The sequence below is a fragment of the Tubulanus polymorphus genome, chromosome 4 (genome assembly GCF_964204645.1).
Source record: "Tubulanus polymorphus chromosome 4, tnTubPoly1.2, whole genome shotgun sequence".
Classification (NCBI taxonomy): domain Eukaryota; kingdom Metazoa; phylum Nemertea; class Palaeonemertea; order Tubulaniformes; family Tubulanidae; genus Tubulanus; species Tubulanus polymorphus.
This window is the reverse complement of record NC_134028.1, coordinates 6,515,881-6,536,196: the sequence shown is the minus strand read 5'-3', so window position 1 is coordinate 6,536,196 and position 20,316 is coordinate 6,515,881. Positions and strand designations below refer to the sequence as shown.

Sequence of the window (20,316 nt, the reverse complement as noted above, 5' to 3'; positions counted from 1 at the left end):
CGACTATATGATGTAAAAACGCTCATGCTGTTGGATAAATGGAAGGATATCGGTCTTTTTTACTCAGTGCATGCACAACATGTGGCGTTTTAATGTACCCAGTGAGGACACGTGTTGTCTTTCACATCAATTTCAGACTTCTGACATATTTTTATATATCATATCATATTTACATAGTCATTGCCATTGCTGCTAATGATATCGGCACGTTTTTTTTAACGTTCCAATCATTTCATTAGAGCACTTATGAAAACTATATCGACCGCCTAATTATTGTCCGATTCGAAACCTATATAATGAAGTCTTTAATCACAAAGCACTACCACTAATGGATTCGAATTTTACCATTGATAGTTTCGAATGCCAAATAGAATTCGTAGAATCTTTTTGACCAGGAGTGGGAAATAATCGATATCCAATCGCCAAAAGAGAATGGAGAATTCGAGCTAGACACCAGCCTAAAAATGGAACCTCTTCTTGCAGCCATTTCTCCGAGCAACTTCGTGGCTTAGATGCGGCAAAAAAAGTGTCTAACATTATAGTCTACATAGAGATTTCCGTAATGCTCAAAAGCGACCCGTAACGACTCAATCATGGGCAACAAAAATAGAAAGGTATCAATTACCGGGGACGTCTTCGATGCGCATGAGCCGTTTCTATCACCTTCGTAATTAGATTTAACTTGTGAAATGTGTTATCTTATTATAAATACACAGAGACATAGACGTCTATCATCGTTAACGAGTCTGCGGAGATTGTTAATAGGGTGAATTTTTCCCGCGCGTCGTCGGGATTCAAATTCTAAAAATGTATTATCATCGTTGCGTATAATATCACTAGCAGACGATGTAAATACCTGTAACAGCGCTACGGGTTCCAAGTAAACGGACGAGCGATTTTCATGGTAAAAAAGATATTTTCTTAGATCTGGACGAGCAATTTATAATTTCTGCGAAAGAAAATCACAATCAAGACATTCTTATAACTGAGGCCAACGTATCAGACTCTAAGCTACTTCAAGTAAAAAGGAACAACGATGAAAATGTTCGGGAAGAAATTGATGTTTTGTTCAGAGTATGATTGACCTAGCGTCCGCAGTGGCTGCAATCGTGCTGGTTTCGGTCAATCTTTCAATTCGTTAAACATCAAAGGCATGTCAAATGAAAGACTGCTATAATCATAACTATAACGATAGATCATACACAATAGAAACCCGATGTTCGAAAGATAATAGATACAATATACAAACGTCGTCGTGTGTTGTTCATCTGCGTATACGTGGAAACAAACGATAACATCTACTAATTTCATATAGAAAGGCCTGAAAACTGACATATCTCGCCGTGTCATATCATTCGACATGACCATTCGACCCTAAACGGATTATCTTGAAATGATTCCATCTTATAAAGTCTTTCCCGTCCCTTTTATCTTCTAATCTTTTTCGTCACTTCTCCGGCGATGATGATATCGTCGCAGCTACGCGGTCGTTGTCTATAGTGTACATCTTAAATCTCCGACTGCCGCCGTCGTCGCGTCTTTTACGACAGAGTTTGAATCAAATGCACAATCGTGACAATCGGATGATGCCTGTGAGTATACATATGTATACATCAATAGATTGTTATGACGAATCTCTTGTCATTGATTCTCGCAGGCTTGTTTGCTATCGCATAATGACTAATTAGACGGCATGGAATAATGTGTACGACACATACCAGTAGTAATTGCTTTCATGTTATTGCAGACACCAGTAAATTACAGCTGAATGAGCCAGTACTGTGTTCATGTTGGCTATTTCACTATCCACGTCCGTCCTGTAACGTTTGCAACAACGTTTTCATAATTATGTCGTTATGATTGTCCCGTATCAATCAAATGTATTATTGTTATTGCTTTATTTCACAACTTACTCTCTCTCTCTCCGGGTGCTTAGCCCTAACGATCAAGTATTCTGTCCACAGCAGCTAGAAATTTTATCTACGGACTCGTTTATAATGTAGATAAACCGAAATTCGAGTTTGTCTATGTGTTTACGAACGCCATTTCTGCGTCAAAATGTGCAAAATATCCATAAACCCAATTCTTATTCAATTAACAAGATCTGCCTTATAGCAGTATCATCGTGGGTCCGTAAATTATTCAATAAATTAATTCAATCAATCAGAATTATGATATTTCCTTTTAAGTCTGGCACTCATGTGTTCATCCTGGATTTACTGATATATGTTGTAGATTAATACAAATAATAATGTCCACTTATGCGTCGAAAAATTCCTACCACATCACGCGGCCGGAAATATTTCGACAAATTGGTTCTCATATCTGTCGAAAGTAGTGAGCGTAATTCCAAAATCATTAAATAGGATTTTCGATGAATATGATAATTTTATCCGTCTCAAAAACCTAACAGGAAATTGATAATCAGTAAGTTTTATCGTCTTCATTCAAAATTGATTTTTCTCAAATGGCATATTCGCCAGAAAGCCAGCGATACATAGAACCTACAGGTTCGGAGAGACTTTCATATTTCTGTCCGAATTCAACAGATCGTTTAACAGCTATCAGCTGCCAAATCTGAATTTTATGAACGATAAAAAGTCAAAAATAAATCATGATAACAATAATCAACAGAATAACAAGAAGGTTTTCAGCGAAATAGCAGAAAACTCTAAAAATAGCTTACCTTCCAAATTATCACAGTCACGGAATAGGTTGCCATATTGTTCGTACAGAACGATGACGTCCATCATATTTTTATGTCTTTCGACAGTTGTATTGTTTATTTGTAGTGTTTCGGTAAGGCTGTAACGTTGTATGAAAGCGGGAGGCTGATAGTCGGAGTCATTGCCCGAATATTGGTTAATCAATTCGGGCTTGGCGTAATCGTTCGCCAGATAGTGAATCGAAAAATAAGACGTCGTGTCTATCGGAGATTTTAACCTCGTCCGATTAGAAGCTTTCAGATCGTTTTCGATGTGCGAACGGTTGAAGCCACGGTATTCCCAATAGTCAGTAGAGACGGCCACGATTAGAAGTATAGCTACGTTGCCCAGAAGAATTATCACGCTGTACTGGCATATTTGGTCAATCATAATTTTAACAACTGATGATTAAGTTTGTGTTTTACCAATCCCCGCATAATCCAAATGTGGAACGATGAAATGAGCAAAACGACGACGATTCCTCGACCAAAATCAACTAAAATCTTGACCACACGTTCGTAAGCGCGCCCTGCATTTTATAATATGATAGATTCCAGAGTTTCGCTTCATTTGCATACATGAATTGTCATTGACTGTCCCAGCTATTCGCAAAAATAAATAATATGGAAAGCTGGCGCGATTTAATGGCAGAATATGCAACATGTGTCTGTCGTTGTTAATGTTTGTTCTCTAACCCAAAGCGCGCAATGAATTCTATCTCCGACGCTATTCGCTGAAATTACATTAATTGCTAATTAAGCCTGGAACGTCCCAATAATGAAAATCTCCCTCGGCGAGTACACGCGGAAAATATTCGAAATATCATTAACTATTCTGTCCGTAGAGAATAATATCATTGTTTTAGAGCGTTACTCGTCCCATTTCTGGCCGGCGTCAACGGCACGCCGTTTCCACGGACACGGTTTCGATATGGACACCATGATTGTTGTCCGTTACCCGTTTGACGTCAGCTTTTGCGAATAGAGAAATACACGCGCGTCGACGAAGAAAAAAGCGCTCTAAAAACTGGCGTATGTATGTTCAGAGTGTCGATACAAAATAATATAACCTTCACTACTGATCAATACCATCACAGCACTAGTATATCAGAACGGTGACACGCATAACATCCCAGTATTTCCAACTGGTAGCCAGATTATCCTGATAGTATGAATTATTTCAGATCGAAAATATCTAATTGATTTAAATCGTTATTGATCTGCGCGTTCTTGAAATTCACGCGTATCCGTTGAGATAACCGTTTATATAAATCCGAAAGAAAATGACCGTTTCCGTTGTTGAAAATCGTCCGATATTTTTAGAGCACCGTTGATTAACATCCTGCTTGTCAGATTACCCTCCGATGACAACTTTACTCGATTACGATCGTGTCTGTCAGATAAAACCGCTATAAATTTCCGCGCCGTTCTACGCCAGCGTTAACGTTGCATAACGTACGGCCGCTGCCAGCGTTATTGCAGCGTTCACCGAGCGGCACCATCCGTATCGAACTGTCCGCCGCGGCGACGTCACCGTTAGCTGTATATGCGTTCGTCTAGGTTATGTATTTACCGCGTGTTACTGCTTAACAGCCTATCGCTTCATCCTCTACGAAACGAAACAACGCAATTTTATACAATAAACTCAGAAATGTTGCCGCGCTCATAATGTTCATTTACATGACAAAACGAATATTCTATGTACCCAGCTGTTGCGTTCTGCCCCGACCGTAGTGGTTTATCGCTGGTGTGGGGTAATAACGACAGGAACCGGAGCCGTGGTTGGTGGCGATGATCAAGTTTTTGATTTTATGTAACCCGAGCGTTTTTATTGACCAAATCGCTGCGTTAAGCTTTGGCAGTCGGATAGACCTTAAGCCAGAATTCAAGTTAATTGGTTTATCTGTATATATAAAATGGTTTTGTGAAATGTCCGACAATGAAACTTAACCACAGTCCAGTCGCTGACTACAATGAACTTTGTCCTTAATATAACGTCTAATGAGCATCTATTTCAGTATCTATTACCCTTTTACAAAAAGTTCCAAAAATTGAGATCACAGAACATTGAGAACATCCAAAACAATCAAAAACTGAGATTCCGTACAATAATGACTAAAATTTTCCTGTTCCAGGGCTGCATATTGAATGTACTTATATTATAGTCCTTTACGACGCGTACAGCTAAGAATTTACGAATAGATTGCTCGGTCGCTATGATACAAGTTACTTTCAGATTTTTATTACCTGGATTGAAAATGATCCCTCCTGTATTCGCGCGCATGTGTTACAATCTCTTCCTCGCAATCATCAACGACGACGACGTCGTCGCTATTTTATGATATGATTCTTATAGCTAAAAGCAGACGCTTGCCTTACCCGTCTCTCTAGATCGTCTGCAACACAACGCGCAGATTCAAATTATTCCATCATCTTTCGACAGACGATAATTCACCCGATCGATAATAACGGATGAAGAGATATAATATTAATGTGTGTATCACCTTAAAAAAGTGGTAGCTGTAAAAGAGCGATTTTTGCCAAAACCGGCATCTGATCATAATTGTACGGCGAAAGGGATTTTTAATTGCTTGAATATCTTACTCTAAATATTCATATTTCTTTAGAATGTTCTATTGATTTCATTCTATTTTACACGAGCAATAAAGTGATATTCTGTTGATTACACTACTTTTTTTTACAACACAGCCTTTCGCTCATGCTACCTTCTATTAAAAAATAGACGAGCACTGTGCGGAAACCGTGTGCGACACGACAATGCTGCTATTTTTATCCGAAGTGACATTAGCCTCGTCTTTTCCTGGAAATGAGTAAATATGGAATTAACGCAGCGTGTTGACGAGACGCCAGGTAAACCTTCCCCCAAAAGAGAAACGCAAGTAAGACAACTACTCAACCCTCAAACTCTCCCTCAAATGTACTTTCTGTTATCCAGCGTTAGACAACATTTGAACATCGAGTCATTAAATCGTCCTCACCAAAGATCAGTCTCAAACCGTCGGATGCGTGGACCCTTGCACTTAGCGGTAAGATTTCCTACGTACGGCATGTAATTTTTCGGTTGAGGACTCCGCAAACGACTGTGGCAATAGGGGATTCCACTTGTGGTAAGCGAGGATCTGCTAGACCGTTAGGTGCTGCACTCTGCACTCCGTTCGGGCTACGATGAATTTACAAAAACAATAATTAACAATAAATCCTAGGTCATAAATCAACGCTTGATAACCTCGAGTTTTGTTATTTATCCCTGAAATTGTGAGAAAATTAATTTTAGATAAAATCGTGGTGAATGACGTCATTTGTCATTCAGCGCGGTATCTTCCTCGTGGGGTAGAGTAATGGTGGAACGTGAAGTACAGTTTGGATTGCGACGATAGAAACAAACGGGGAAATAATCGGGTTTAAAAGCAGCGAATTTTGATAATTTGCGTCGACAAGGAATCTGGAACGATGTCTAAGCAACATGCAGCGCTGAAAAGCCGTGAGATTCCGATTCGAAGGGTGCAAGTGAACGATCCATCGCAGCTACCAGCGGACTACGCGCAAACTCCTGGAGGCACGCTATTTTCGACTACCCCGGGAGGTTCGTATTTAACAGATGAACTGGTTTTAAAACGATTTTATTCAATTGTCATCGCTTGTCATTCGACTAACGTTCGGCAATAAGGTTTCGAATTTAGTTTCGGCTCATGAAAATGGAGATATTTGGATTTTGGGCTCTGAAAATTAATGAACTCACGCATGCATATCAAACATAACACAGTGAATTCTAAACATCATGGCTGGATTCCAAGTAATCGGTGTAAATAAATAATAAGGTTAAATGTACAAGGACGGGACTTTGCTCGATCGAATTGTAATTTATTCTAATTGCCTAGCCTATAGGCCAATAAATTGAGGCAATTGATAGATAGTTTTACGGTGCCTATGTTTTCATGAAAGGATTAAGGCTAAGAAAAATAAATTGATTTCTTGTTCCTCGAAATTGGCCTGGTCATTTTGTATCCAGCAATAAAGATTTGTAATCAGTACATTTCTATAACTGCCAGGTCTATTATTATTAGCTGGATCGTAATTTTTTAGGCAGCCGGCTGGGTCAAGGTATCAATTTTTTTAGCCTGGAAATTTGACTTTAATGATACTACATCAGAGCAAACCTCATTCCACGTGATGATAGCTGTTAATCAACAGCCGAAACGTGGTTTCGTTACAATTGATTTTATGATATAAAAATCTACTAAAAGGGACTTCAATTCGCAGACATTCGAGTATTTTATCCAACTACTAGTGCAAACCTTATTTGTTGCTTCTTTGATTCAATAGACACCATTCTCTTCAATATGCAATAATTTGCTGTTATTGCAAATGCATGGTGTGACTCCTGAATTAAATTTGATTTTCTACATTATTCGCTAAAAACACCGTGACATATGTTTGGATTGTAGCCAAAAACGTGCCGTTAGCCCTTATCAATTTAAACATGAAAGAGATATTCTGTCTATTTTTTTTTTCGATTAGGTACGAAGATCATTTACGAAAGGAAATTCTTGATGAAAATGCAACACTCGCCTTTAGCGAAGAGCCCGCCACCGAATCTTCCCGAAATACCCGGTGTGACATCGCCGGCTGCAGCTGGCGATTACCCTCGCGAGAATGGATTACCGAAGAAAATACCCGGTAAGAATCGGATTCGAGGAAAAAAAAATATTTTTAAATTTTTGAACATTTTTTTCAACTGACAATTCCTATGATATTTAAGGTCAGGGCATGGTTTTACAGATCAGGCCTGATCTGTATCATAAATGAAGCTTAGCCCTTTCAGTCTGACTACACCGCTCGGTGTATAAAATCAGCGACGGACTTTGCTAGTACGCTGCATCGTAGTGTATTGATGTTTTAGTATTTATTGAAAGATGGCAGCACCTGTTAAACATGGGGATGATACACCGCACCACGGTGTATACGGACTATAGTTGTATGCCCATTATACAACAGTGGGATGGAATTTTTTTGATTTTCAAATCATTTGGTGCAAACTATTCTAACAACATTAACTTGTTTGCATTGCAGAAAGTGATGAAGGCGCGGAAGGCAGGATGACGGACGAACCTTCGCAGTTCCAAATGGACATCTAAGATTTACCCAAAATGTCTTTCAAATAAATAATTATACACTCCTTCTACATTAGCACGGATTTAAAGACAAGAGTTTGACTATCAGCATGGACCACATAAACTCAAAAGATGCATCAACATCAACTGTTTGTAAATCTGTGCGCCAAGTATTTTACCCTTTCAGAGTCGAACGTCGAATTTTCACGCGTTAAATCATGCTAACGAATTTCGTTCGGTTCGAATGTGCTCGGATTCTGTGCTGAAATTAACCCCCTAAGATTGTGCCGCTAATTATTTTCATGACAATATTTCTGCGCATTGATTACGATTAAGACGTTTCGTAGAAGTGCGTTTTCTTCTAAATACTGTGTAACAAATGCAATCAAGACGTAAAACATGCTCTGTTGTTTATATAAATCATGTATATACAGTAAACCTTGCTGCTTTATATGGACTTATTGGGACCACATAATTTTGCTGGTGTTAAATTCAAGTCTAAGAAAATGTTCTTTAGTTGGATATTTGAATATCAGACTTGCAGAGATCTGAATTCAGTTCGTTTTTGCGGGTAAGGTTTACTGTAGATTTCAGTTCGGTTGTGTTCCATAATGTATGTGCTTGCTCTAAAATAAGGTTCAGGGGGAAACTCAAAAAATATGATATCGATGTCAAAATTAATACTGGTTATAGATATATGGGAATAAAAAGGATTATGGTTGAAAAAAGTAAACGAATTATGAATGTTTCATCAAAGGTTAATAAGTTAGTTTTTGTTCATGTTATCAATTAATAGGGTGTTTGAAGAATTTGTGCATGTATGTAGTAGAAAAAAGTGGGTCACAGAGATGGTCTGTAAAAAAAAAACTAGGATGTATTTGAATACTTGACCTGTATAGTCGAAGAGCTCTTTGTATAAGGTATACTATTGGGTTTACCTTCATTCAATATTCTGATGACGATAAGTACCTCCGTTAATTAAAACTGATACTGAGGTGATCGCGGAGATTATTTACATGTACGTATATATCCTTCCAGATAAGATGGCTACCAACACGAATCCCCTATGACATCATATTAGGTTGGTTGTCTATTATTAGAAGACCTTCAATTGGTTTCTGTAACATCCACGTTGTAAGAGTTGCCATCTAATCTGCGGGTAATGCATGTATTTGAAACACCAGTGTTTCTAAAGACAATCACACTGGCTTATATGGTATGTCAATTAAAATTTGGAAATGTCATCGTGATATGAGTTTTGGTTATCCTGAAACTCTGCTTTAAAATACAGAGTAACCTCGCATAAGTGATATTACCGTATTAAACCGGTTTCGCATTGTCCAAATCTGTATGGATATAAATATCTCAGCCGGAACATGCTGGAAATTGTCGTAATAAACGACTTTAGTCTTAACGAGGTTCAACTGTGCATATATCAATCAAATAGGCTAATAATCGAATAGTAAAAAGTTTTATAATTTTGTAAAAACAACCTACACATTGTGCCGATAACTCGAGTCACACACCCGACCATCTATACCCCATATATATATTAACCTTATTGGTATAATTAAGCCAGTACTGAGTTCTACAGTTAGAAGGGTCAAAATCATTTCATTTTCAAATTGAATTCGCAACTGTGGAACGGGATCTAAGTTGGTTCATCGTAAACTCGGATTAAGTGCAGTTGTTGTGGGTCTGACGGTTTCCCAATGAATCTAAAAATGGTATCAGGGAAATAAATTGTTGATATTTTCTGATTCATAGTTTTGTTTTTCACTGCAAATTGATTATAATTTTAAACATCGATTTTAGGTAAAATAGTAAATTTTGTCCGATTGCACCATCTAGTAAATGTGAGATATGTACCATGCTGATGTGACTGCGATATTATACAAACAAGCGTATATTCTGGGCTGTCGGCAAACTCACCAAAATGTTAGTCCATGAACTTATTTGTAAATGTTGAAAATAAAAAATTAAGATATTTTAAAACCTATGAGTCTTTTTCTAAGGATGTTGTTCTGATTGTTGTTGACATGTTTTGGGGCTGCTGAGCAGTTAGTTGGTTACGATAGATAGATGCCTTAATGACAATGTAATTTTAATTGTCACTGTCATCAACTATCCAAGGGTTACTCTAACCAACTGCCCCCCCCCCCCCCCCGAAAGTATTGAATGCCTGATGGAGTCCAGGCCTACACAGTGACTATTACATTGACCAAGAGAAACTGGAAAGGACTAAATAGTTGTTTTGGGGATTGAAAAATGTCATCTACTCTATTAATCTAAGATATCTTATCGTATTAAGCTTGGCAATACGGTGAACTGATACATGGAGAAATATTCATAACGTTGTGAATTATTGCATCATTTTGTGAATTTGATAAATGAAATGGTAACCACTAGGTAGGTGTAACAGATGTGCATTAAATCCGCTCTTGACAGTCAGATTTAAAAATGTTTTTCAGTGTCTGATGCAATTCATTAGTTGCGATATAATAAAATACGTACATTTTCATAGTATTAAGCTATGAATTGATTCTTAGAAAGAACGTAATTTTCAAAACTGAGGAATATTTATTGCGCTTTGGTAAATGCGTCACTGCACTGTAAGGTGCTGCCGCTATGCACATCATTAGCGGATTTTTCAGACACTAACATGGACGGATTTGATACTCATTTATGACTATAGTCGTGTGTTTAGCATTTTAATTACCTGAAGTACGAATATTTTCAAGAAATAAATGGGAGGGTAGGAAAAATTTGTACAATTAAATACGTGTTTTTAAAATGGATCATACAATTAAAATTTCTTTTATTTGAGTGTGAATTTTATTCAAATGATGAGAGAAATGAAACAAACTTTTTTTGCAAATCACGAAATTGAAAATTAAGATGAACATAAGAATTTTTCTAATTTGATGATTTTTGCATAATTTTGGGATCTGCAGGGGCCCACTCTAAGCCCTTAGAACAAATATGTTCTGAAAAAACATCAAGGCACAACGTTTTGGCTTGTTGATGCATGGTCATTTCAAAATTAAATTGCTAAATCATTCTCTATGAAAGATCATAAATAGATTATATGCCTACAATATGCAAATACTAAAATAGTTTGTGAGGAATGAGGATGTGCAAGTATGAATGTTATGTCTGCTTTTTGTTTTAATATTTGTTGATGCGTCGTCAAAACGTATTCATTATCGCAAATTGTTGAGATGATTGCTCGTAGCTATTCGTCACATCAATGGTGCGATGTGCAAATTAGCGCTTTCCGTCGTTGAGAAACTACTTGCAACTGGGTTGATAATTACCACCGAAACTGACAGCTACCCAATGAAATGGAGATAAAACATGATTTTTCAACTATAATCAGCCATTTATTTTCACATACGCTTATCAATTATATCATCTACAATAAATATCACATCAACATGTCTGTCTGTCACACCGACTGGTTTCGTCCGTTCGTGTGCTGTTAGACTGGTTCTATACGCCGATTATATTTTCGGAGATTTTTTTTAATCATCATATATAAAATGAAAGCATTTTTTTTTTCATTGAGACAAAAATTACACGAATACAACAAAACACTAACAAGCAACGGAATATCATCGGTATTCGGAATATTTTTCCCACTGAGTTCGGTTTCATGAGAAGCTTTTTCCTTTCATGTTTAACCTTTCACTGCATCTACACCGCAATGCAATGTTTTGATGTAGTAAGTAATCATTTGATATCTCTAAGATGGCAACACCAGTCAAACATAGTGTAATAGTAACTAATGATACACTGCACCATGGTGTATACGCGCTAAAGCGATATGCCTTGTATTCAACACATTGGGGTGGAATTTTTAACAATTTTTTCCAGCGCTTAAGGGTATTAATTAGTCAGCACTGAAAGGGCAAACAGAATATAAGTCAAATGAAATAAACCTACATTACTAGTTCGATAATTTCATCGGCTTATGACACAAAATCCAAAGGTTAACTCTTTATATATATATATACTGAATACATTCAGAATCTGAGAAATCATTGAAGTATAGCGACGCTGAAAATATCTATCAATATGAAACTAAAAAAAATGTAATAAACTACAACGAAATGAAATCGTTACGGTAGAATAGGTCTACATTGATTAATCATCTATCAATCAAAAGGCTGGTGAAAGACGGAAAAAAGCACATGATTTCTTGCATGTTGCGATCAATGTAGAGCGACATCTACCCAAAGCGATTCCAACACATGATTTCGTGGCTTTCTTAAAAAATCTAGCATTTATCGATAAATAGACTGCGATCAGTCAGTTCATTAGCTTCTTTTATAACAAACGAAATACCTAAGTTAAAAATCATATTTCATGAACTTGGAATATCCAAATACAAAGCAATATTTTGCATGGCTCACTAAGATACCAGTAAGCTACTAAGCCGTATCATTTAAGTTACACAATTACACTACTTCACACGTAGATTTTCTGAAGTAATCGCTGCGTATTTATTTCGGTTTTTTTTTTCAGCGTATATTCATTTGATTGCGGGGATTATTTAGCATTTTATTATCATACAGCACAAAGTCACATGAAGCATTGAATATACAACGCAACGTATAAAACCCAAACATCCTCCACGCGCGTGTGCAGGCGTCAGTGAAAGAACTGAACTCCCTCCCCGAGTCAAGCTAATCGATATTTCTTCATTCACCATACGCAAGGCATTCAAATAGGATTCACGAAATAGGGGTTAGTTGTGAGTTGGGCATACTCGGTCAAACCCGCTTAATCTGGATCGACTTAATCCGGATTTTGGTCTAATGCGGACAATATTTGCAGTCCATTTGTTCACTAATATACAACAAAAAGATTTCTAATCCGGATTTACTGTAAACCAGATGAATTTTGTTAGCCAAAAAAATCCGAATAAAGCGGATTCTACTGTACCATGATAAGATTTAATGGATTCACCACAAATCCGACAAAGCCATTTGCTGTATAGAAGCATGGCGGGGGAGGGGTGTCCATGTCCTTCATTAACGGCTGCGTTAATACGTCTTGTTTATAAACTTTTAAAATTTACAATAACAAATATAGTACTTTACTTTACCTTACACCTACACCTACCAAATGCAGTTTTATCACGCATTTCTACCCGACCCTACCAATCAACAATTTGGGTTCAATACAGATTTAAACGTTTTTGCGGATTCAACTGGTTTGACAGCTAAAAATTGACCACGGAAGAAAGCAAGAGTAGGATTGTACAATTGACGTGTAGGCCGAAAAATATCAGAGTCAAACAATTACAACAGAGATCAGTGGAGTCTACTGGATATTTCAGTTTTAAAAGAAACCACACTTTAAATAGTGTTAAGCTCCATACCAGTAACTCATATACATTGTACAGAGGAAAAAATTTTACAATGAACTACAGGGGACCATAAAATCTGTTGGTTTTAAATTAGGGGTCAAGGGACACTACGCCCACTTGGCGAAATGCTTGAAAATCTGACAATTTCAATAATATTAGTTCGATAAGTTCAAACTCCTATCCCGAAGTATACCCATTGCAATTTCAATGGAAAATGGCAAACCATTAGTACCAGGTAAGCTACAGGTCTCGGAATTCAGGCCAAGATTCATTTTCTTAGGCACAAAAAAGTTCACAGGCCATCTTGTTTCTGACCAACCCAATTTTCATAAGACGATGGGCCCCAGGGGATACATAAACATAGGAAAGAAACTTAAGAAAATCGATCAAAGCGTCTTCAAAATTCAAAAAGAAACACCAAAGCTAAATTTGGCGATAAACGTATCATACAACAGTATTTCCTACTGGTATGGAGCCAGTTCTACAGTTTTCAATAAATCGAAATCTCGAGGCAAAATTACGCGGGAGTCAAATTTTGCAACTGGCAGATATGAAAACTATACACTGTACAAAAAAAAAAACAACATATCATATTCTCTACACGTAACACTTTAATACCAACAACAGCGGTACCCATGAAAATAGATTCCATATATCAAAGATTACCACAAACCTTGTCTTACTCTCCTGGCAACGTTAATTGACTAGCTCAGATTGTAGTCCTACTATTTCGCCACTATCTCATCTCTGCTCTGGTCACGCTGAAGCCACTATGAAATCTCGGCCGAATTTTTTCACCTCTGACAAAATTCTGAGTACCGTAGCCGTTTAAGCGCTCAGTAATTTCATGCGTTGCAATTCAACTGAGTAACACAGATAGCTGTCCGTAACAATACGGACCACGAGCCACCAGCTATCTCACTAGATGGTAGTCCATAGGACAACCCAAACAAAATTTAGTTCATTTTTCAGTGAACTTCCATCTAGATTTTTAGCCTCCCATAAAAAAACATTAGGCAAATGGAGTCTCTTGATAAACTCATACCTGATCTAAAGGATTCAAATATAGCGTGATTTTTGTTCACCATGCATAGAATTTGAGAAATTATCGATAGATTTCATTTGAATCTGAGAAGAAATCCGGCATCGATGTGTGAAGAATGCACTTCACTAGCAAACCTGGCAGATTCAAGCAGAATCCTCCTCAATCGCCACGTGGAGCGAAACAAGGTTAACTGTCATTGCCAACTCATGAAAAGCAATTCAAATTCAAAACTACCACATTTCGTTATATACTAGGTTTCAGGACAATTTCCAATCAGGAGTACACAAACTCCATTGCTAGATATATGGTTGCGTTCTGAAGCAAACTCAAAACTGGGAATGGTCTGCGAGAGACTGTAAGATTGGTTTTTTCGACATCAATTTTAGCCCACGTTATTCAGCACACAGGTATTATATATATTTATATATATATATATATTAGTATATAAGATATGATTTCACAGTACAGGGGAACTCGGGGTCAAAGGACAACTAGACTCTACGTACGTCATGTACTAATGTTGATTTCGTGTTGCGCAGTATTTTTCAGGAGACCCGCTTCCACTGTTGTGAGTTACGGGATCAAACTGCAGAGTCGAAACACCGGCAGTTATTCCAAATCATCATAGCATGGTTTGTAGCAGTGGGGCTTAAGCGAAAGTACGGTAAACACTTTTCAGCACTTTCGGTACGGAATCAGTGGCACTTTTTACGTTAATCATGCTGCACTAGGACAGGTTAATTGTCCAGGGGCCGGTTCCATAGTCGAGACTTAAGTCCAAAAGTGGTCTTCAGCTGTTAGATTAGCTATATAACTAAAATAGTCTTAGACTAGTCTTAAGTCTAAGCCCTGACTACGGAACCGGCCCCAGAAGTGGCACTGAACGCCACAAGTAAGCCCAAATCAGGGCCTTAACAAATTGTTTTTAGTAACACTTAGCAAACTTACAACAAACCATGTATAGTCGAATCAAACTCACAACTACAGGATTGAATCCGATTAATTACATTATATGTTCCACCCTAGACATACTTTCCGAAAATTTTTTTCAGTAACACACAGCAGTCAACGTCGTGTTTTGAACACAATTTCATCTATATTCATTTCTTCCTCACGCAGATCGACCGAACGCGTAGAATACGAGCAGACACCGCACAGCGACCGTATTTGGCGTCAAATTATGCGTCGATAATAAGCGGTTGCCAAGCAACGGGGTTTAAACGGTTACCCTTAGCGATTAGAGTGAAGCACCATGCGAAGTTTGTTGACAACGGTGACGACGATACTTATGTTTTGCCCAGTCGGTCTCCGGGTACAGCAGGTTTCACAAATTTCTCCTGCGCAGCTGACATCGAAACTGGGCGCGGTCTCTGCGCGTATGAAAATAATCAAAGAAAAATAAACATTTACGGTGACAATATTTTTCTAATAATGCTGCATTGTATGCATGTATAGCTAGTCTAAAATAGACCAGCAAATTTTTGCGCTAAAATCTGAAGCTGATCTTAACTCCAGATGCTCATTTAAATCATTCTTTAGCTACATGTATACATCCTTATCATTACTCCTTGAGTGATTGCAGGAACAGAATTTTAGCTTTTACTTGGCATACTACGCACTTGCAACATGAAAACTATGGCTAATTTAGGGCATGAGTGCGCAGTAGAAGTTCCATAGGGCCTAATATGAATCACCAACAGAAATAGAAGATTGATAGATTGTATATATTGTATTGAAGTGGAGAGCCATTATGGTTTAGCGGTTTAGGCACAGAATGCACATCGGGTTTCTAGTGGTAAGGCCAGGATAAAAAGTGTTAAACAGAAATGAAGCCAAAATTTTACCCGATAACCGAATAGAGCAATACCGGACCAGGCGAAATGTATTTTTATTTTACCAAATTCAACGGAAGAAAGACAGCGAAATGGCGGATACTTACACTGATATTTGACATGCAGGAGTGTACCGGTGGTGACGTGCTGGGCAGATATGTCGACGGCGATGAATGGTATATTATCTGTCCACAGTTCGGACACCGCATTTGACCGGGTGGACTAAATGCCGAGCCGTAGTTCAAACCTACGACGAAATAAAGACGGAAAACAGCCATAAATAATTTGATTTCAAGAGGGGAAGGATCGATTTCCACCGATCTCAAAAGCGGGCATCGAAATGCGACCGACTTTGCACAATTCAGGCGAGAATCTGACCTGGCGATAGTGGTCTCGATGGATTTGGCGACGCGTATGGAATCGGACTCGACACGGTTCTCGGACGGACCACTGTGGACTCTTTATTTACTGGTTGGTCTTGTTGTTTCGTCATTTCATTGAAATGTCTGGAAACATACATAAACAACATGATAATGAACAGGTTTGTCCTATTGACATCGCCGAAACGAAACAACTCATACACCATCTGTAGTTCGAATGGGAATTACATATTAAATAGGGTATCTTTTGTTTTTATAATGTAAAGCACAGCAATCATTTCTATAGTTCTGCACTATATAAGCGAATAAATTATTATCATTGTTATCATTATTATTATTATTATTATCATAAGTTACCGTTCATCGTCCATTTCTAAACTAGATTCACTCTCAGATAGGTGGCGACACAAGGCCTCGCGTCGATCAATTTCCATCTGTAATTTACGCTGTAAACGCAAGTTCTCTTCTCTGATCTGACGTTCCTCATGGATTAAATGAGCCATTTTCTCTTCATCTGCAAAACATTTCATGAAACGTTCAAAATACTCTACATTCTGTCTGAAAACTTAAGCCAAAATGTAGCCCTATGGAAAACACTGTTTAAGAGTTTCGGACAACATGGATATGCAGGGTTCAAACGGATCAGGGAATCTGATTATGATGACCCTTGACCAAGAATCCCATGATTAAATAAATCTTAATACCACAGGTATATCCTCAACAGTGGGGGCTGTTTCTTTTCAAGATATATCAAATCATTTTCGGCATATACTAACTGCTGTAAGAAATTCGGACAAGACCAAGACCAGACCAAACTTAAGCCTAGCTCAGGTCGACGAAGATCTGATCAGATCGATGGATCGTAAGCAGTTAAGTCTGTGATCTTTTAATCAGGAACCTTTTCGACATAAGTCTACTTACAACCATGACAATTGTTAGACAAACGAAATCGGCAATACCGCAATTGTCTACTACTGCTGTTCCAAGGGCCACAAGTCGACCTGAGCAAGGCTTTAGGAAACTCTACTTACTTTCGGTTTGAGCTTCGACGAGTAGGTTTTTCAACTGATGAACCTCACCGCGTAGATTCTGTATATGTTGAGTAAGATTGTCAGCTTTGTTACCTCCGTTATTGATATCATGCGGCGAAGCAGGAGCCGAAACCGGTTGATCCAATTTCTCTTGTAACATTCTACAATCAATTCAACGCAAGTTATCAACATATAGTTAAGTGAAGTAAAATTTCATTGCTCAGTTTAACACCTGATTGGGCTAAAAAAATATTCAGACATCGTTTCTCCTTTCTGCTTAGCTTAAAAGTTGATCCAGCCAACCGCCTATCTATACTACCCTATACATAACATTTCTTTTATTCATGGTCAAGCTAGCAATAACACACCCGCAGTTAACCGATTACAAATTTTATTGCAGTTTACAAAAGTGACCCGGCTGACTGATTAAGGAAAAACAAGGTATCATTTTTTAGCCTTACATATCAAAATTGCGATAAAATCAAACAAGATAATGTATGTATAACATAAGAGATAATAGAAATATTTACGAGATTCTTAAAGAAATAGATTAATATTTACGATGACTAATTAGAAATCGAACTCGTATAGCAAACCTTTTCTCGGCTTCCAATTTCTCCATTTTCTTCCAGAGACGGTTGACTAATGCCTCCTGTTCCTGCTCAAGAGCGTTCTCCAGTTCAACTTTTTCTCGACGAAGCTGAAAATAATGAACAAACTCAAAACATAGAACAACGGGCTGACCGGTCTGAGAAATTTCTAAGGGTACTTTATAGATAGTTGCCCATGCTTCTGGATCCACGCAGCGATAAATAGTAACCTAACCTGTTCTAATGTCGACTGTTTGCCGACAATTTCAGCCTCAAGTTTTTCTATTTTCCTCATCAATTTGTTCACTTGATATTCTTGTTCTTTCTCTAAACTTTGTTCCAGTTCAACTTTCTCTTGACGCAACTAAAAATCGAATACAATCATTTTTTAAACATGTCGTCAGAGAAGTCTGGGCTGACGAGATGATTTTACCTTCCCGAACCCAATTCCAACTGATCAAAATTGCTCTGTTGTCACGATTTCTGAAATTGACGTGGCGTTAGTTCATATGCCCAGCTCAGGTCAACTTACGACCCCGACTAGACCATCATAAGAACAGTAATCGTACACATGTGACCATTGATTACTGATTCATTTGTCTCGCGATCTTAAGAGCATTATGGTCGACTACGCCAACGCTAAAAGTGATGTGATGCAATCATGGTTCCTACAGAACCATCGATATGAAATTTGAGGGGTATTTGAGGGGCTTTCTAGGGTAAAATCACCAAATTTGAGGGTTATTTTTCACGACGAAAACCTAATTGATACAAAAACAGTACCAGTAGAAAACTTGGCATACTTATCAGCCCATACCAAGCAAAATACATTTAGGCACCTATGAATAACCTTATTATTAAACTTAACTATATTCGATACTAAATTAAATTTCCTGTTGATTTTGATTTGAGTGAAGCCAATACTCGTCGCTGATTGGCTACGACGTTAAGATCAGTCATTTGAAATAGAACTCGTTCTATCCTTACGATTCGGCGCATTTATGAATACCACATCTAGGGAGGCCTACCAGATCTAGGTCGGGACCATATCACCTTCACAAGAACCTACCTGCATCAGTTTTCTGGATAAGTCATTCGTTAGAAATTCTTCCTCTTGTTCGTAGTTCATCGCTAACGTTTCCTTTTCTTTCTTCAGCTTCTGAATCTTTTTCAGTAAGGTATTGCTGATAAATTCCTCTTCCTGCTCGGCTCGAGCTTGCTACAAAATATGAACAACATTCCAATAGATAGTCCAAGTCTAAGTTTCGTACTAATTGACAAATCATTATTATTATTATTATTATTATTATTATTATTATTATGGTATTTTAAGTTCCAGAATCCACTTAAGTGATCATTGACACTTTATTACTGAATAAATCTAATGTGGTGAAAACTAATGTGTTTTGAGGCTTCTCTTGAAGACAGAGATACTCGAAGCCGCTCTTACATGGAGAGGAAGGTTGTTCCACAAACGTGAAGCAGCGACTGAGAAGGCTATGTCTCCAAGAGAAGCTAATCTTGAACGGGGTTGAGTAAGCAAAAGATCATCATCTGCTGAACGTAACATTCTAGTCGGGGAGTAAGGTCATCTCTGTCCTTAAATTTTTAGATTGTCGTAATCAACATAAGGATGATGAATGCCAACTCGAGTCTCCGGGGCGAAATTATCGACCTCAGTCCATAAGGTCCAAAAGTGCAATGTGACCTACAAAATTCACACTCACACTCACAGCACACACAGTCACAGTGTTTACTGCGCCGAGGAACCAGAATTTGTATTCTACAACTCAAGCACGAAAGGATAACCTTACCATTGAAAATTAACTTAAAAGCTTGTTCCACTTCAAATAATCTTTATTTGGTTGGAGAGTTTGATGTTCTAAAAGTTGATTTCACCGAAAGAAATGAAAGTGTAAACTTACGATGGTGACACTTGCTCTGCGAAGTTCGCGATTCTCTTCCTGTAACGTTTTACATTTCAACTTGTACGTATCGAGTTCCATCTTCAGAACTCGATTTTCTTGTTGTAAAGATTCTATTCGTTTGTGCAAATGTTCGCTGTCGGCAGAAGACGGCAGTTTCAGCACTGGGCCGCCGTCGATTGAACTTGTATCGCTTTCTAATTCACTCGTGCTGTCCGCCATGATGATTGCAACTTTCATTAGATGTAGTTCCGTAAAATGTCAGTTGGTGGCAGCACATGACGGTGCTTTAGTTTAGCCAGC

At 37.9% G+C, this 20,316-nt stretch overlaps 3 protein-coding genes across 3 annotated transcripts in view; 1 reads left to right on the top strand and 2 right to left on the bottom strand.

Annotated features, from left to right (window-relative positions):
- The window catches only part of LOC141904547 (uncharacterized), a 33,613-nt gene extending 30,480 nt beyond the window's left edge, over positions 1 to 3,133 (bottom strand). Inside the window, exon 1 of the mRNA XM_074793144.1 lies at positions 2,687 to 3,133. Coding sequence (XP_074649245.1) covers positions 2,687 to 3,095 — 409 coding nt within the window. The 5' untranslated portion in view covers positions 3,096 to 3,133. The remainder of the gene's footprint in view (positions 1 to 2,686) is intronic.
- Positions 3,134 to 6,045: 2,912 nt separating this feature from the next.
- LOC141904034 (eukaryotic translation initiation factor 4E-binding protein 1-like) lies at positions 6,046 to 9,835 on the top strand. Its single transcript, XM_074792476.1, has 3 exons — positions 6,046 to 6,308; positions 7,244 to 7,402; positions 7,796 to 9,835. The coding sequence occupies exons 1-3, from the start codon at positions 6,176 to 6,178 to the stop codon at positions 7,858 to 7,860; spliced, it is 357 nt and encodes a 118-aa protein (XP_074648577.1). The 5' UTR covers positions 6,046 to 6,175; the 3' UTR covers positions 7,861 to 9,835.
- Positions 9,836 to 11,211: 1,376 nt separating this feature from the next.
- Positions 11,212 to 20,235, bottom strand: LOC141903541 (coiled-coil domain-containing protein 6-like). Its single transcript, XM_074791682.1, has 9 exons — positions 20,014 to 20,235; positions 19,158 to 19,307; positions 18,324 to 18,452; positions 18,095 to 18,198; positions 17,499 to 17,659; positions 16,825 to 16,981; positions 16,466 to 16,593; positions 16,195 to 16,334; positions 11,212 to 15,625 (listed from the first exon to the last, which is right to left on the bottom strand). Exons 1-9 carry the CDS (start codon positions 20,233 to 20,235, stop codon positions 15,542 to 15,544), a joined length of 1,275 nt encoding a protein of 424 aa, XP_074647783.1. The 3' UTR covers positions 11,212 to 15,541.
- Between the last annotated feature and the right edge of the window lie 81 nt (positions 20,236 to 20,316).

Excerpts from the sequence above, each read along its gene's own strand:
- LOC141904034 (XM_074792476.1), top strand. The coding sequence starts at position 6,176 with ATGTCTAAGCAACATGCAGCGCTGAAAAGCCGTGAGATTCCGATTCGA. Across the intron at positions 6,309-7,243 it reads ATTTTCGACTACCCCGGGAG|GTACGAAGATCATTTACGAA; the intron begins GTTCGTATTTAA and ends TTTTTCGATTAG. Across the intron at positions 7,403-7,795 it reads ATTACCGAAGAAAATACCCG|AAAGTGATGAAGGCGCGGAA; the intron begins GTAAGAATCGGA and ends TTTGCATTGCAG.
- LOC141903541 (XM_074791682.1), bottom strand. The coding sequence starts at position 20,235 with ATGGCGGACAGCACGAGTGAATTAGAAAGCGATACAAGTTCAATCGAC. Across the intron at positions 16,982-17,498 it reads CGTCGAAGCTCAAACCGAAA|ATGAAGAGAAAATGGCTCAT; the intron begins GTAAGTAGAGTT and ends AATGTTTTGCAG. Across the intron at positions 16,335-16,465 it reads ATCGAGACCACTATCGCCAG|GTTTGAACTACGGCTCGGCA; the intron begins GTCAGATTCTCG and ends ATTTCGTCGTAG.